The 17535-nt window shown below is 40.1% G+C and overlaps 1 protein-coding gene across 4 annotated transcripts in view; it reads right to left on the bottom strand.

Annotated features, from left to right (window-relative positions):
• Positions 1–715: 715 nt before the first annotated feature.
• The window catches only part of msra (methionine sulfoxide reductase A), a 505505-nt gene continuing 488685 nt past the window's right edge, over positions 716–17535 (bottom strand). For all 4 annotated transcript variants that reach the window (XM_043682286.1, XM_043682325.1, XM_043682296.1 and 1 more), the window contains one exon: positions 716–2418. In XM_043682286.1, coding sequence (XP_043538221.1) covers positions 2254–2418 — 165 coding nt within the window. In that variant the 3' untranslated portion in view covers positions 716–2253. The remainder of the gene's footprint in view (positions 2419–17535) is intronic.

Below are 17535 nucleotides of genomic sequence, written 5' to 3'. Positions count from 1 at the left end.
CCCATAACATGAAAGAGAATACTTCAGCTACATGTATCAACTTTAGAGATATGACACAAAATGTTATCACTTGGTGCTGAAATCAAAGTGTGAAACGTCCCCAGTCAATATGACTTATCCAATTTAGTAGTATTCAAAGCACGCTGCTACTCTGACTTATGTACCTTTATTTTACTACCTTATATACTCGTGTAAAAGTCAAATTTTTTAAACGATTTTTAAAAATCCAATTTATAGGGTAGACTATTACACTGGCCCTAGTTTTGAGGGGCTGAAATTCAAGCTGCAGTTCAAAATACTGTATTATTAGCAGAAGTCAGTTTGATTGCTCAACTAATCCTAGGTAAAGAAGAAAAACATAATGAATTACCGGATAAAGGTAATTACGATTAAAAGCAAGAGAAACAAGCACCGTGGGCGGCACGGTGGCACAGTGGTTAGCACTGTTGCCTCACAGCGCCAGAGACCCGGGTTCAATTCCCGCCTCAGGCGACTGACTGTGTGGAGTTTGCACGTTCTCCCCGTGTCTGCGTGGGTTTCCTCCGGGTGCTCCGGTTTCCTCCCACAGTCCAAAGATGTGCAGGCCAGGTGAACTGGCCATGCTAAATTGCCCGTAGTGTTAGGTAAGGGGTAAATGTAGGGGTATGGGTGGGTTGCGCTTCGGCGGGTCGGTGTGGACTTGTTGGGCCGAAGGGCCTGTTTCCACACTGTAATGTAATCTAATCTAATTACTGGGAGTAAATTTTATTTATACACATCGGTACGAAAATTTAACATGTCAAAGATTCATTGAAATCCTGCAAAATCACACTGTGCAAATCTGGCCTAGTATATTGGCACACTTAAAATGAAACATTTATTAAATTCTGAATGTGCAAGCATCTTGAACGTTCCCGCCAAATTCTTCCGTTTCCCTCCCATTTACTCTCGAATGTAATGAACCTCAGCAACATTAACACATTTGTCAAAGAATTAAAGATATATGTACTAATATATCTCACTTTTATTCAGATATAATGGCACAATTAAAATAATTAATTTTTTAATGATATTACTTTTTGGATGTAAAGTGAACACAGTGTGATAAGTACCGATGTACTTAGACCTGGTCTGAATGAATGAATGAATCAAAACGTGCTGTAATAAACCAAGTACGGTAAGTAGAGTTTTGTATGAATGAATGAATGGAGACACAATATAGTAAACAAAGAACAATAAGTAGAGTTACCAGTATAAATGAATGAATGTGGTTTCGTTTAAGTGGGATAACGGGAATGTGCAGTTTCTATGTAAGAGGTTTACAATGCGATATAGTAGGGTCAACATTTACACGAAATATATGGAAAATACAAGACCTTTTTGCCAAAAATAAGGGATCAACGTTGACATAAGATTGACTTTTACACAAGTATATATGGTACTTCTTGCTTTGTGGGTAGCACTAGTAAGCAGGCATCACCAGCAAAACTGTTTTATAAATCTGTGGCCTCTTTCCTGGTATCATTTCTGCCCCATGAAAAATAGGCCAAAACTTTATCATTTTCCAGTTTGACAGGCATTCAAATTATTTTTATTATCTAGGAGTTTTCAAATTTTCATAATTTTCAAATTATTCCACTTAGAGTGAACAATTTCTATTTAATTTTCTGCGATTTTTTACAAGTCAATTTTATCTCTGATACGTATCATGACTCTGATGGAAAAAGTGAGATTTTTATCCTGGTTCTTTATCTACCAGCTCTTTGTAACAAATTTGGAAATGCAGGCTTTTTATTTTCATGGTTATGGCTGTCCCAAAAATATTGTATATACTAAATCAATTATTTTCACTAATACTGAAAATACACTATATTCTCCATTTTGGTGGGATAACAATTTTTTTACCAAAGTTAGTGAATATGAAAATAAAGATAACCAGTAAATATGATATATGATTATAGATGAAAAAATATTTTGAAGTTCACCCTCCATAATTAGAATTTCTAACATTCTCACCTAAGGCATGTTAAAAGAGCAAGCACTGGAAAATTATTATTTCTTTTGATTCAACTTTGTGCTTATTCGGATTTCTTGACACAAATTTAAATGCAAATATAAAATATTAGGCTAGGTTTCAAGCAAGTGAGCAACAGGTGATCAATGCACTCCTACCAGTATTTTGTCCCATTAAATGAAAATTTTACCCTATTGTCTGTGAAACAGGTCAATGAAGGCAAATTAGTGCTATGTTAGCCACTAACTCAGTATCCTGTCTTAATTCTGAATACCAATTGGGCAAGATACCCCAGTACCACCTAATCCACAATAACCGCCTGGGTTCTTATCCAAGTACTGCTGGTGGTAATCTTCGGCAAAGTAGAACACTTGAGCCTCACTGATCTCAGTTGTGATTTGACCATACCCACTTTTGTTCAATTCCTGCAAAGACATGTAACAGTCAGACTTCATTAGATATAGAGAACAATTTTGATATAGAAATTAACAATAGGCCCTCTTTATAATTCTTGTACATTAGCACAATGAGGTCAACTTAACATTTTAAAGACTTTGCCAATGTAAAACAGCAGCAAAGAATGAAAATTAGACAGTTACTTGTATTAAAATAACTGAGTTGCTTGAAGTGAGCCGCATACTTGATTGGTAAATAAGATCATGATCAGATATGAAAAAGAACATAGAAATCAGAATAAAAGGATAGAGCTGTTACATCAGCAAAAACAGACTTAATGGTTTGAATTACTTATTGCTCCATTGTTAAGAGATCATCCTTCATATCAAGACTGCTTCCTCAAAAGACAATCTGTACAATCCACGCCAACCTGCACTTAATATCACTCATTCATACCTTAAAGTAGCAAACCATAGTTTGTTTTGATGTCCAAAGTTAACGAAATAAATCTCAAGAATATTAATGCACTCCCATTATTAAAATTGAACTTACACATGATCCAAGCAATGAAGAAACTTTCATATCTTATGTGGCATTATAGCTACACGTTGTACTTAACTCTACTAAGCAAAACTTGCCTCCTATCTCAAGTACCGAAACAGCAACGTTTTGAAAATATTTACAATTTTTCTTTTTGCTGAAAGACTATTAGAACTATCAAACATTATCATCAGCTTTGAACCTGCAAAGTATGAAAATGCTGAGATGAAAAAAAGTAATATTTTATTTCAACAAACCACATGCTGCTTTTATTCTCTCTTTTTCTTTCTGTCATCTAAAATGGTTTCTTCAATCCGAGTGAACTATTTCTGATGAAGTACTATTGTTAATCGATTTGGTGTGAAATTTCCCTGTTTTCTAAATTTTTACCATTTCTTCAAATCTTGGTCAGAGACTCTTCATGGTGGTGGAAGAGTTTGATAAGGTTCAATTTAGCTTGGGCAGAAGCTGAAATTTATTGGAGAAATGACTTGGCAACAGGAATGGCTCAATACAGACAGTCAGCTCTAAGGTTCTCCAGAGTTTAGATTAGAGTGGTGCTGGAAAAGCACAGCAGGTCAGGCAGCATCCGAGGAGCAGGAAAATCGACGTTTCAGGCAAAAGCCCTTCATATGATTTTCCTGCTCCTCGGATGCTGCCTGACCTGCTGCACTTTTCCATCACCACTCTAATCTAAACTCTGGATTTCAGCATCTGCAATCCTCATTGTTGCCTCTAAGATTCTCCAGCACAGCACTGGGGACCTTTTTGGCAGGAATTTGACAGAAAGAGAGACATCTTCAATTGTGAGGAGACCAACGTACTGCAGACAAATGAGGACAGGGTAATGAGTCAGACAGCTTGTTGAAGTCAACACTAGGAGTATAACCCTGAGAATGTAGAACTTTAAGCTCAACAACCTCAAGAGTGAGCAAGATTAGTCAATGCATCTTCAAATATTACAATTCCCATCACTCACTGATCAATCAGTTGAATTCAATCACAACTACATCCAAAATAAATAGCTTCACCTCCCTTTCACACAATTGACATGACTACAAATATCACACCTTGCTTATTCTTCCAGTCATTTAACCATAACAGCCACATCACTCATAAAGTCAGAACAAACTTCAGCAATTTCAGCCAGAGGGATAGGCTGTTCTTGCCATCTGTTGAACAAAGTTTTCCTACCGTGTTCATCCAGCAGGATAGCATTCCACCAGCTGTGTTCACCCAGTATAATATCCTCCTCCCACAGTGCTAACTGGCCAGAATGCCTCATCCATAATCTGCAGTTATTGTTATGACATCTGTGTAAACACCTTCAACATTTAAAGTCATAAGGTCATACAGCATGGAAATGCTTTCTATTCAAATACCTATCCAGATGCTTTTTAAATGTTGTCATTGTCCTGGCCTCCACTACTTCCTCTGGCAGCTTGTTCCATAGGTCACCACTCTCTGCGTGAAAAAGTTGCCCTTTAGGTCCCTTTTAAATCTTTCCTGTTTCACCCTAACTTGTGCCTGCTATCTTTGGACTCACCCACCCATGGATAGGGAAAATACCTTGTCTATTTACCCTATCCATGTCCCTCATGATTTTATAAACCTCTATATGGCCACCCCTCAGCCTCTGAAATTCCTTGGAAAATAGCCCCAGCCTCTCCCTATAACACAAACCCTGGCAATATCCTTCTGAACCCTTGCAAGTTTTACAACATCCTTCCTATAGCAGGGAGACCAGAATTGCACAACATTTTCCAAAAGTGACCTAACCAATGTCCTGTACAGCTGCACATGACCTCTAACTCCTGGACTCAGTACACTGACCAATAAAGGCAAACATTCCAAACACCACCTTCACTATCCTGTCTACCTGCAACTTCACTTTCAAGGAACTATGAAGCTCTATTCCAAGGTCTTTTTATTCAGCAACACTCCCCAGGACCTTCCCATTATGTGTTTAAGTCCTGCCCTGATTTGTGATGTTGGAACCCATTTGCTTTGAATTCATGTTAAATATAGCATTTAAGAATCAGGTGGCTCACAGAAATGTAAATAAGTAGAGCATTCTGCTGATTTGTACCAGTTAGAATTGTTTCCTATGCACCAATATTTCTTGAAAGATCAATTTCCTAAAAATTCTGGATGTGACTTCCATTATGATGCCAGTTTATGTTATTGTTGGAGACGTCAGATCCCAGGCTTAAATCTGGCTGACAAATCACATTTTGTTCTTTTTTGATTTTAATAAGGTAGCCTTTCACTGAAACACAGTGTTGCAGATTTGGTTTTAACAATAAAACAGAAGTTTATTATGCAAGAGAAAAGAAGATAAATTAAGCTGTTCAAATATAAGGTGAATTTAAAGATTTCAAAATAACAGTTAACTACAATCCCAACTCTTTTTTATAATTCACTCATCAGATGTGGGCTTCACTGGGTGGCCAGCACTTATTACTCCTCCCTAGATACATTTGAGAAAATGGTGATGAGCTGCCTTCTTAAATTACTGCAGTCCACCTGCTATGGTTGGCCCATAATGCTGGTAGGGAGGCAATTCCAGGATTTTAGCCTAGTGACACTGAAGGAATGGTGACATATTACCAAGTCAGAATAGTGAGCGCCTTGCAGGTGGTGGTATTCCCACAAATCTGCTGCCTTTGTCCTTCTAGATGGAAGTGATTGTGGGTTTGGGAAGTGATGTTGGAGGATCTTTGTTGAATTTCTGCAGTACATCTTATATATGGTACACACTGTTGCCATTGAGTGTTGGTGGTGGAGGGAATGGATGTTTGTGGATGTGGCGCAAATCAAATGGGTTGCTTTGTTCTGGATGGTGTCAAATTTCTTGAGTGTTGTTCAAGCTGCACCCATTCGTGCAAGTGGGCAAGTGGGGAGCATTCCATCACCCTCCTGACTTGCACAGGTTTTGGGCAGTCAGGTGAGTTATTCACCACACAGTCTCCAGCCTCTGACCTACTCTAGTAGCCACTGTATTTATGTGGCAAGTCTAGTTGAGTATCCGGTCAATGGTAACCCCCCCAGAATGGTGACAGTGGGGGATTCAATAAAGGATTGAATGTCAAGGGGCAATGATCAGATTGTCACTTAATGGGGATGGTCATACCCTGATTTTTGTGTGGCATAAATGTTATTTTCCACTTATCAGCCCAAGCGTGGATATTATCCAGATCTTGTTGCACTTGAACATGGACTTCTTCAGTATGTGAGGAATCACAAATGATGCTGAACATTGTGCACTCACCAGTAAACATTTCTACTTCTCACTTTATGATGGAGAGAACATCGTTTATGAAGCAGTTGAAGATGGCTGGGCCGAGGACACTACCTTGAGGAACTCCCACAGAGATGTGCTGGAACTGAGATAGCTGAACTCCATGAACCATGACAATCTTCCTATATGTCAGGTATGATTCTAACCAGCAGAGAGTTTGCCCCTAATAGCCATTGATTCCAGTTTTGTTAGGCCTCACTCAATTGAATGCAGCTTGATGTCACTCTCACCTCACATTTGGAATTCAACTTTTTTGTCCATGTTTGAACTAAGGCTGTAATGAGATCTGGAGCTGAGTGACCCTGGTGGAACACAAACTGGGCATCACTGAGCAGGGAGAAAGTGAGGACTGCAGATGCTGGAGATCAGAGCTGAAAAATGTGTTGCTGGGAAAGTGCAGCAGGTCAGGCAGCATCCAAGGAGCAAGAGAATCGCCGATTCGGGCATAAGTTTCCTGAAGAAGGGCTTATGCCCGAAACGTCAATTCTCCTGCTCTTTGGATGCTGCCTGACCTGCTGCGATTTTCCAACAACACATTTTTCATCACTGAGCAGGGCCTGCTTGATAGCACTGCTGATGACGCCTTTCAATACTTCACTAATGATTAGGAGTAGACTGACTGGGCAGTAATTGGCTGGGTTGGAAATTGTCCAGCTTTTTATGAACAGGACATACCTGGGCACTTTTGCACATTGGCAGGTGGATGCTAGTATTGTAATAGCTTGGCTCAGGGAGTGGCAAATCGTGGAGCACAAGCCTTCAGTACTATTGTCAGCTTTTGCAGTATCCAGTGTCTCCAACCGTTTCTTGATATCATATAGAATGAATCCAATTGGCTGAAGACTGGTATCTGAAATGCTAGGACCACTGGAGGAGGCAAATCTTTCAGCCTTATCTGTTGTACTGGGCTCTTCAATCATTGAGAGTGGGGATATTTGTGGTTATCCTCCTCATCCTGTGAGTTGTTTAATTGTTGAATGTGACAGGACTGCAGAGCTTAGACCACTTCCCAAAAGCACTTCCTTCCACATTGTATCACCAATGGGTTTTTGTCTTAGCTGTGGCTTTGATTCCCCGCCCTTGAGAATTTGAAGACATCTTCCTTCAGCCTTTATACCACTAAACATAGACTTTCTCAGATTCAAAATATCCTTCATGATCCAAACAACAATGGTCTGTAAATTTGAAATGAAACTATTTGCACCGAGAATTTTTTTTTCAGTTTTAATCCAAATCCCTTCTTCAGTAGTAACTGTCTTACATTTCCGGCTTCAGCCAAAACTTCTGCAAAACCCCCAAATTGAAACCCAAAAGGTTTTTTCTATGCTATGGATGTTTCCACTAATATAAAGAGAAAAATATAAAATCTCTGATATTCTAAACATAAAGGGTAATGTACAACTGTTTGCTGGATGTTTGTACAAATCTCCTAATATAAATACATTCTTATTAGCCTCCAATAATTCTTTCTCTTAGTCTGTATTTTTTAAGAGCCATGACTACAGAAATACAAGATAAACCTCTGCAAAAATGCTGACCAAAACCTTCATGCAACCAGCTCAAATCCAAACTATGTAATAAATGACATGAAAACAATCAATAAATAGTTCACCATTTTTATGCAGAATCAAGGCAACTTGTTTGACATACAATTAAATGCCCTCTAAATCTAGAATTTTCTTCTTACAGTCTCTGCCTCTCTATCTCACTTTCCTTTCTCAGATCACTCCCTAAAACCTACTTCTTTAACCAAGCTTTGGGTCACCTGACTTAATATTTCATTATGTAGAGCTGTGTCATAGTTTGTTTTAATAATGCTCCAAAGAAGAAATGCATTGTTATGAAACGAAAAGTACCAGTTAAAATATCTACATTGCTACTTGTAGTAAGACCAAAGATCATGTAGCTGATACATTTTTAAGACTTTTGCTATCTTTAACAGTTGCTTACGTTTTTAGCCATGTAGAAGTTTCATGAATCATTGCATGAGAAGGAAGTATGGAACAATTTTACAAGGTTATAAATGAGATATTAAATTAACTTTTATAGGTCATTAATTTTCAAAGAACTATTACAAACACACCCATGAAGAACATATTTATCCGGTTATGAACCAGGCCAGACCCCCCCTCAAAGCATTTCAAGAAGGTAGCCCAGACCTGAAATTTGCTAATTGTTTTAAGCAGGTCTAATGTGGATATTCCAGGAGAGATGCTGCTGGTCAAACCATTTCGTTTTAAACAAAATAGAGTTTATTTACAAGATTACCGAATGGAACACAAACAAAAGAGAACAGAATACAGAATAACTTAATCCATCCGAAAGCCCAACAGATTATCCCAACTTAATGATGCTGTTCCCAATACTTGCAACAATCCCCATGAACACTCCTTGGCACAAACATCACATGTAGAGTCTTATAGGAGAAAAGTCAAGGAGAGAGTGCCAGCCTGGTCCTGCTTTTTTGGGTCCAGCAGCTTTTACAACTCTCCCGTTAAAAATCAAACCAACAAGAGAAAAGCTGAGCTGGAAGAACTGGCTACTCTCTCTTCATTATACAAGAATTATTTTCAAAAACTTGAAAGCCTGTTGCCTGAGGCAGCATCTGTTAGCTATAATCAAATTGGCCATAAAACCCTTCGACTTAGACTTTTTGGAGTCTGTGTCTTATACAACCTCTCTGAAAAAAAAACCAAGGACAACATAATCAACCAATTTGCTCTTTGAAGAGTGATTAAAAATTTAATTATAATATGACAGAAAAATATATTTATATACACATTTTATGAAGCTGTAAAACAGTACCTTAAAATCTACTTTAAGTGCTAAATAAAGTTCTCAACTGATTTGTAAAGCATGAACACAACTGTATTGGTTGTCATATACACTTGCTTTCTTCCCTCCATTTTTCTGCCATTTTGTGTAAATTTGGAGTAGAGTGACAGCAAAGAAATGGGTGACAATGAGAAAGGAAAGAAGACACAAAGTAAAATGAACAGCCCAATCTCATAATCATCCATTTTGCAACCCCAAACTAAGTTTACCTGTTTTCTTCTGAAGGTTCTTGTTCAGGAGCAGTTTCCTCAACAACAACTGCCTTCCAATAACTATCCCAAATTGATAGCTTATTTCAAAACCAAAAAAAAATGCAATTGCTGAAAATCAAAATTATAAAGGGAAAATAAAAGCAAAGTACTGTGGATGATAGAGATCTGAAAGAAAGGCCAGAAGTGATAGAGAAACTTAGCATGTCTTGCAGAATCTGAGGAGAGAAAACAGTTAATATTTTGAGTCAAAGTTGATTGTTCTTCAGAACCTTTCTTGTACAATCAGAAAATGGTAGAAATCCTCAGCAAGTTAAGCAGTATCTGTGGATGGAGACAGAGTTAACATTTCAGTTTGATGTCCTTTCATCATAGTTGTATCACTGAACCCCATCCTCACCTCTTATCCAATTCTGCTGTATTTTCCCAGCAAACTGATGGACTAGGCATCAAGAGTAATAATGATGACATTTTTTCATTAAAACGCGAAGGACTCAAAAGTCCTAAGTGTAGCAAAATTCCCTCCTTGCACAAGATGGGAATTAATCTGTGCGCATTGTTAATACCAGATCATTGATTGAACTGCCAGGCAACAATTAGAACCTTTCAAACAATGAATTACCAGTTGAACAATGAACCTTGCAAACTTTGATGGCCTACTTCACAATTGCAAATACAACATTTAGTAGCAACTATAAGCAAAACTACTGCAGTTGATTAAAAGTATGTCATGTACAATTACTGCAAATAAGCTGACCAATCAAGGCAATATTTTTTACAGTTGCTTCACAGGAACAGGCAACAAGTCAACAGGAAGACAATAACAAAGTCTCAACTGTTTAAAAGGAATCAGTGTGTTGCTGAATTGGATTGATTGAATCAAACAAGTAATAATATTCAGAACTACAAAACAAAAAGAAAGTCAAAACATGCTAATGAGATAAGTTAACCTAATAATCATATTTGAAAATTGTAATTAAAAACCATCCAATGATTTGTTTTAATCCAACCCTTACATTCAGGAACCAGGAGTGAAAAAATTAGTTGGGATGAAAACAAATTGGCCCCATCCCCAGTGTACAGTTGTCAGTTAGATTGAAGTGCAGAATTTTATTGTTAAAGTTGTCCATGGAAGGTGAATATCGCCACAAAGGTCAGCATTTGTTGCTCATTCATAATTTCCCCTGCAATGTTGGTCATTATTTACTGCAGAGAAGGTAGCTATTCAATCCATCACACCCATGCCAGCTCCCTGGGGAGTAATCCAGTCTGTCCAATTCAAGGACTTTCGCATCTTCTCTAAAACTGGTGACCAGGACTATATGCAATACGCCGGTTGGGGCCTAATTACAGCTTTACAGGTTCAAAATAACATTCCTGCTTTTTGACTCAGTGCTTTATTTAAGTAGTCCAAAATCCCTCATGATTTGCTAACTGCCTTCTCACTATATCTTGTCTACATCAAAGACATGTGCACATGCATTCCCATGTCTTTCTCTCTGCTCAGCTTTAAGAACTGTAAAATTATACCTGTCTCTCCCCATTCCCTTTGTCAAAATGCATCACCTAACACTTCTCTCCACCAGTGATTTGCCCATTCTACTCTGGTGATCACACTTAGTGGATTGCATTTAAGTTACCTTTACAGTCAGCATTGACATCAAAAATGAATAAAATTGCATTTTGAAAGTAAAGTAGCCTACTGATATAAAAACATTTATAGCAGAATTCTTTGAAACATTATGGTCAGGTTTTATAAAAAGATATCACTCTTACGGATTGATAGAAACTAATTAGGTAATGATCAACAAGGTATGATCTCGGCTACTGTACCTCCTCAATTTCATGTTTCACAGCGCCATTGATCTGCATTCAATTCCACCCTTGGGCGAATGTCTGTGTAGAGTTTGCACATTCTCCTCATGTGTGCGTGGTTTTCCTCCGGTTTCCTCCCACAGTCCAAAGATGTGCAGGTTAAGTGGATTGGCCATGCTAAGTTGCCCATAGTGTTCAGGGATGTGCAGGCTAGGTGGATTAGCCATGGGAAATGCAGGGATACAGGGATAGGGTCCAGGGATGGGTCTGGGTGGGCTTCTATTTGGAGAGTTGGTGTGGACTCAATGGGCTGAATGGATGCTTCTACATTATAGCGTTTCTATGATTCTATGATTTTCGAGTTATAATGACAACCTCATTAGAGTGAGTAAAATGCTTAGCTTCATGATGAAGATGGAATATATTTTTATATATTTGGTGGAATGATTTAGAATTCTGAACCCCTTTAAAATTTATGATTTTTCAGCTATTTCTTGCTTCTTTGTGAGCCAAAAAACAGGCATGACTATTCAGATAAATACTAACTTTAGATCCAAATTTGAATGTTCGGAAATCAACAGAATCCAGCATCTGGATACACACCCACACGATATTGCAAAAACAAAACAGGTGCACAGTGTATTCATTCAACATTGATAAAGACAGGCACATATTGTGAAGCCATGACCAATCAACACAAAAATACCCACATTGAGCATCACCTTCCTCTGCCGTTTTCATCCCTTCCCTCTTATCTGGATGTGCAACGGAGGCAGGACACACACACACACCAACAACTTGGCAGCTTACTTAAAAAAATGCAAAACACTCTGAAATTTAAAACACTTTTAATTACAGATTTGGATTTGGATTTGGATTTGTCATCTGTCCCTTCAACATGTTCCATTTATGAAAGAACACTTTATTTAGCGGTGATAATGGCACATCATTGTTCAAGCTTTCTGTAATTTCAATAATAAACAGCATCACTTTGGGTAGTCTGTCAAGAGTGGAAAAATCATTTTCAAAGGAAGATTTTCTTTGTTTTTGTTACCCAAGTTCCTTAATTTTAAGCAGACTGGAAGTCTTGTTTGACTTTAGCCTGTCAATAGAAGTGACAGGTAAACCAAGTTGCAACATCAGCAACACTATCATCATTTGATTATTTATTAATAATAATCTTTTCCTTCTAAGAATCTGTGACATGGCTCACAAAATATTTCATGTTAGATTTTCATAAGCAGCTCAAATTGTTAAATTTCCTGGCTTGGCAGATCTACCCCAGTTTAAAGTTAGATCCAATTTTCAGTCCAAGGGGTGGTATAGAGTTGAGCCCTCTGATTATAAGCAGCCACAGAGTGGAATGAGTGTTGATATCAGCTCCTAAAGCATCCACCATTTGTAGCAGTGGTGCAATGGTAATGTTACTGTGCTAGTAATCCAGGGTTCCACGATAAAGTTCTGGGGAACAGGGATTCAAATCCTTATATAACAGCTGATAAAATCTAAAGTTAAAATTTTTTCTATAAATTCTTTGTCTTACAATTGTGTACTCCACAACCACCTGATGAAGGAACGACGCTCCGAAAGCTAGTGCTTCCAATTAAACCTGTTGGACTCTAACCTGGCGTTGTGTGATTTTTAACTTTGTACACCCCAGTCCAATACTAGCATCTCCAAATCATGGATAAAATCATGGATAAAATTTAAATTGAATTAAAAATCTGGCTGAATGGCAAGCATGTAACCATTGCTGACTGTCATAAAAACTCATCTGGTTCATTCATGCCCTTGCAGGAAGGAACTCTGCCATCCTTAGGTATGGCCTACATGTGACACAACAATATGACTTGATTACCCTTTAGGCAATTAGATATGGGCAATAAATGCTGGCCAAGCCATTGACAACTACATTTCATTAATAAATAAAAAGCAAAACTTTGGTTCTCTGGGACTTTGCTCAAGGTCTGTAAAATGCTATGAGCCTCATTTCATAACCCTACAATGCCACCCCATGCCTCCAAACAGCCCATTCTCCTTGTGCAATCTTTTAGAAAAGACGTATGTCTTTATTTCTAATTTACACTAGATGGTCAATCACATAGACCAGTAGAGGGTATTTTCGAGAAAGCTTCATGTTTAGAGTACTAGGAATTTAGAAGACTTCAAATCTTGAAAACTGAACAGATCTTATCGACATTTCACAAGTGCTTGGGTTTACCTCATACATTTTTGACTTCCGTGTCAATTAAGATCCTTGGAACAGTGAACATAGAGTCTACCTGAAGTCAACACAAATTTCAAATGGCCCTGCTCAGTTTCCAGCCTTTGTGATTCACGACATGATAGAATTTTTTTTATCAAGATGGAAAGTCAGATAGTTGATTCGGAGACAAGAGTGTTGAATTTAATAAAGGTAACTATGAAGATACGAGGAGTGATTTGGCCTCAATAGGTTGGGGAAAGTTACTTAAACGGACAACAGTAGACAGGCAATGGCAAACGTTCAAGGAGCACACAGGGGAACTGCAACAACTGTTTATTCCTGTGCAGCACAAAAGCAAAATGGGTAAGAGGGCCAATCCATGGATTATAAAGGAAATTAGAGATAGTATCTGATCCAAGGGAGAAGCACATAGATTGGCCAAGAACATAATAGATCTGAGGATTGGGAGCAGTTTAGAATTCATCAAAGAAGGATGAAGGGATTGATTAAGAAGGAGAAACTACAGTACGAAAGTAAGATTGCAGGGGACATAAAGACAAAAACTGCAGATGCTGAAATCCAAGTAGACAGGCAGCCTGACAGTAAGAGTTTCTATATGATGTGAAGAGAAAGAGATTTGTGAAGCCAAATGTAGGTTCTCTACAGACAGAAACAGGGGAATGTATAATAGGGGACAAAGAAATGGCTGAGCAACTGAATATATACTTTGGTCCTGTTTTCACAAAAGAGGATGCAAATCAGATACCAGAAATGTTGGAGAATGCAAGATTTCAAATGGATCAGTTGGTGCGACAGTTACAGGCAATGAGGAATTTAGAAGAGCAAGGGGATGTGATGGATGGCAGCTATAGGAAGGGGGAAAACTCACAGATACTGTCACATAGTTGTGTTAACTCCAAGAAGGGTAAGAGAGGTAGGCAGGTAGTGCAGGAGTGGCTATCCCCATTTCAAACAATATGATTTTTTGGAAAATGTAAGGAGTGATGGATTCTCAGGAGAATGTAGCATGAACAGCCAAGTTTCTGCTATTGAGACTGGCTCTAATGCAATGAGGGGTACATTGGGTTCCAAGAGATCGATTGTGTTAGGGGAGTCTCTAGTCCAAGGCACAGACAGAGGTTTCTGTGGACAGCAGTGAAAAATCAGAATGGTGTGTTGACTCCCTGGTGCCAGGATCAAGGATGCCTCAGAGAGGGTGCAGAATGTTCTCAAGGGGGGGAGGGGTCAGCAAGAGGTCATTGTACACATTGGAACCAATGACACAGGAAGGAAAAAGGATGAGATTCTGAAGGGAGAATACAAAGAGTTAGGCAGGAATTTAAAAAGGAGTTCCATGAGAGTAGTAGTATCTGGATTACTCCTGGTGCTGCGAACTAGTGAGGGTAGGAATAGAATAGAGTAGGGCCTAGGAGCTGGTGTATGGGAGAAGGATTCACATTTTTGGATAATTGCAATTTCTTCTGGGGTAGAAGTGACCTGAACAAGAAGGACGGATTGCATCTGAATTGGAAGGGACTAATATACTAGCAGGAAGATTTGCGACAGCTACTCGTGAGGATTTAAACTAGTAAGGTGGGGGGATTGGGACCCAGGGAGATAGTGAGGAAAGAGATCAATCTGAGACTGGTACAATTGAGAACAGAAGTGAGTCAAACAATCAGTGACAAAGCAGAGAACAAGGTAGGAATGATAAACTAAGCTGCATTCATTTCAATGTAAGATGCCTAACAGGGAAGGCAGATGAATTCAGGGCATGGTTAGGAAAATGGGACTGGGATATCATAGCAATTGCAGAAACATGGCTCACAGATGGGCAGGACGGGCAGCTTAATGTTCCAGGATACAAATGCTACAGGAAGGACAGAAAGGGAGGCAAGAGAGGAGGTGGAGTGGTGTTTTTGGTAAGGGATAACATCACAGCTGTGCTGAGGGAGGATATTCCCAGAAATACATCCAGAGAAGTTATTTGGGTAGAACTGAGAAGTAAGAAAGGGATGATCACCTTATTGGGATTGTATTATAGACCCCCTAATATTCAAAGGGAAATTGAGAAACAAATTTGTAAGGAGATTTCAGTTATCTCTAAGAACAATAGGGTGGTTATGGTATGGGATTTTATCTTTCCAGAGTTGAGAGTGTGTTGCTGGGTCAGGCAGCATCCGAGGAGTAGGAAAATTGATGTTTCAAGTATAAACCCTTCTTCAGGAAGGAGGCTTGTGGGCCGGGGCTGAGAGATAAATGGGAGGGGGTGTGGGATTGGGGGGAAGGTAGCTGACAAAGCGACAGGTGGATGGAGGTAGGGGAGAAGGTGATAGGTCAGAGGGGGAAGTGATGGACAGGTCCAGAGGGCTATGCCGAGTTGGAGGCTTGGGACTAGGATAAGATGGGGGTGCGGGGAAATGAGGACACTCACGAAATCAACATTTATCCTGTGTGGTTGCAGGGTCCTAAAGCAGAAGATGGGGTGTTCTTCCTCCAGGCATCGGGTCGTTGGGGTTTGGCGGTGGATGTGGCCCAGGACCTGCATGTCCTTTGTGGAGTGGGACGGGGAGGGAAGTGTTCATTCACAGGGCGGTGGGGTTGGTTGGTGTGGGTGGACCAGAAATGTTCTCTGAAACGATCCTCAAGTTGGCGTCCTGTCTTCCCGATTGTATAGGAAACCACATTGGGTGCAACGGTTGCAGAAGATGACCTTTGTGGAAGTACAGGGAAATTTCGGTTGGATGTGGAAAGATCTTTTGGGGCCTTGGACGAAGGTGAGGGGGAAGATATAGGTGCATATTTTGCACTTCTTGCAGTGGCAGGGGAAAATGCCAGGAGTGGGGTGGGGCTGATGGGGGCGCATGGATCTGACAAGGGAGTCGCGGAGGGAATGGTCTCTCCAAAATGCTGATAGGGGTGGGGATGGGAATATATCTCTCGTGGTGGGATCTGTTTGTGGGTGGCAGAAGTGGTGGAGGTTGATGCGATGTATCTGGAGGTTGGTGGGGTGGAAGGTGAGGATAAGAGGGTTCTGTCCCTGTTGCTTTGGGATGGGGTGGCATTCAAGGGCAAAGCTGCAGGAAATAGAGGAGATACGCTGGAGGGCATTGTCGACCACATGGGAGGGGAAATTGCAGTCTGTGAAGAAGGAGGCCATTTGGGATTTTCTATGGTGGAATTGGTCACCCTAGAAATAAATGCGGCGGAGGAATTAGAAATAAGAGATGGCATTTTTACAGGTGGCAGGAGGTGTAGTCCAGGTAGCTGTGGGAGTCTGTGAGTTTGTAGAAGATGGTTAGTCAGTTACTGGAGATGGAGATGGAGAGGTCCAGGAAGGGGAGGGAGGTGTCCGATGTGGAAAGATGAAGTTGAGATTGGGGTGAAAGGTGTTAGTGAAGTTGATGAACTGTTCAACCTCCTCGTGGGAAATGAGGTAGCACCAACACAGTCATCAATGTAATGGAGGAAATGGTGGCAGATGGTGTCAGTGTAGCTGTAGCAGATGGACTGTTCTACATACTAGATGAAGAGGCAGTCATAGCTGGGGCCCATGCAGGTGCCCATGGCTACCCCTTTGGTTTGAGGAAATGGGATGATTGGAAGGAGAAGTTGTTGAGGGTGAAGACCAGTTCAGCCAGGCGGATGAGGGTGCCGGTGGAAGGAGAAGTTGTTGAGGGTGAAGACCAGTTCAGCCAGGCGGATGAGGGTGTCAGTGGAAGGGTACAGGTTGAGATTGCGAGAAAGGAAGAAACAGAGGGCTTGGAGGCCTTCGTTATGGCTGATAGATGTGTACAGGGACTGGATGTCAATGGTGGAGATAAGGCGTAGGGAGCTGGGGAAACTAAAGTCTTGGAGGAGATGAAGGGCATGGGTGGTGTCTCAAACGTTGGTGGGGAATTCCTGGACTAAGGGGGACCGAATGGTGTCAAGGTATGCAGAGTTCAGTGGGACAGGAGGAGGCTGAGACAAAGAGTCAACTGGGGATGTCTGTATTAATGAGGCAGAAAACTCGGAAAGGCATCATGCTGTAAGGTTGAGTGAAATAAGGGTTGATGGGAAGGGTGAGAGCAGTAACAAATTAAAAATACTATACATGAATGCACGAAGCATTAGACATAAGATGGATGAGCTTGAGGCTCTTTTGGAAATTGGCAGATACGATATTGTGGGGATAACTGAGACGTGGCTTCAAATGGACAGGGCCTGGGAAATGAATATACAAGGATACACGTGTTAT

This window comes from Chiloscyllium plagiosum, chromosome 3, assembly GCF_004010195.1.
Source record: "Chiloscyllium plagiosum isolate BGI_BamShark_2017 chromosome 3, ASM401019v2, whole genome shotgun sequence".
NCBI classification, from domain to species: Eukaryota; Metazoa; Chordata; class Chondrichthyes; order Orectolobiformes; family Hemiscylliidae; genus Chiloscyllium; species Chiloscyllium plagiosum.
The sequence above is the reverse complement of the archived record's forward strand: the minus strand, read 5'-3'. Positions and strand labels throughout refer to the sequence as shown.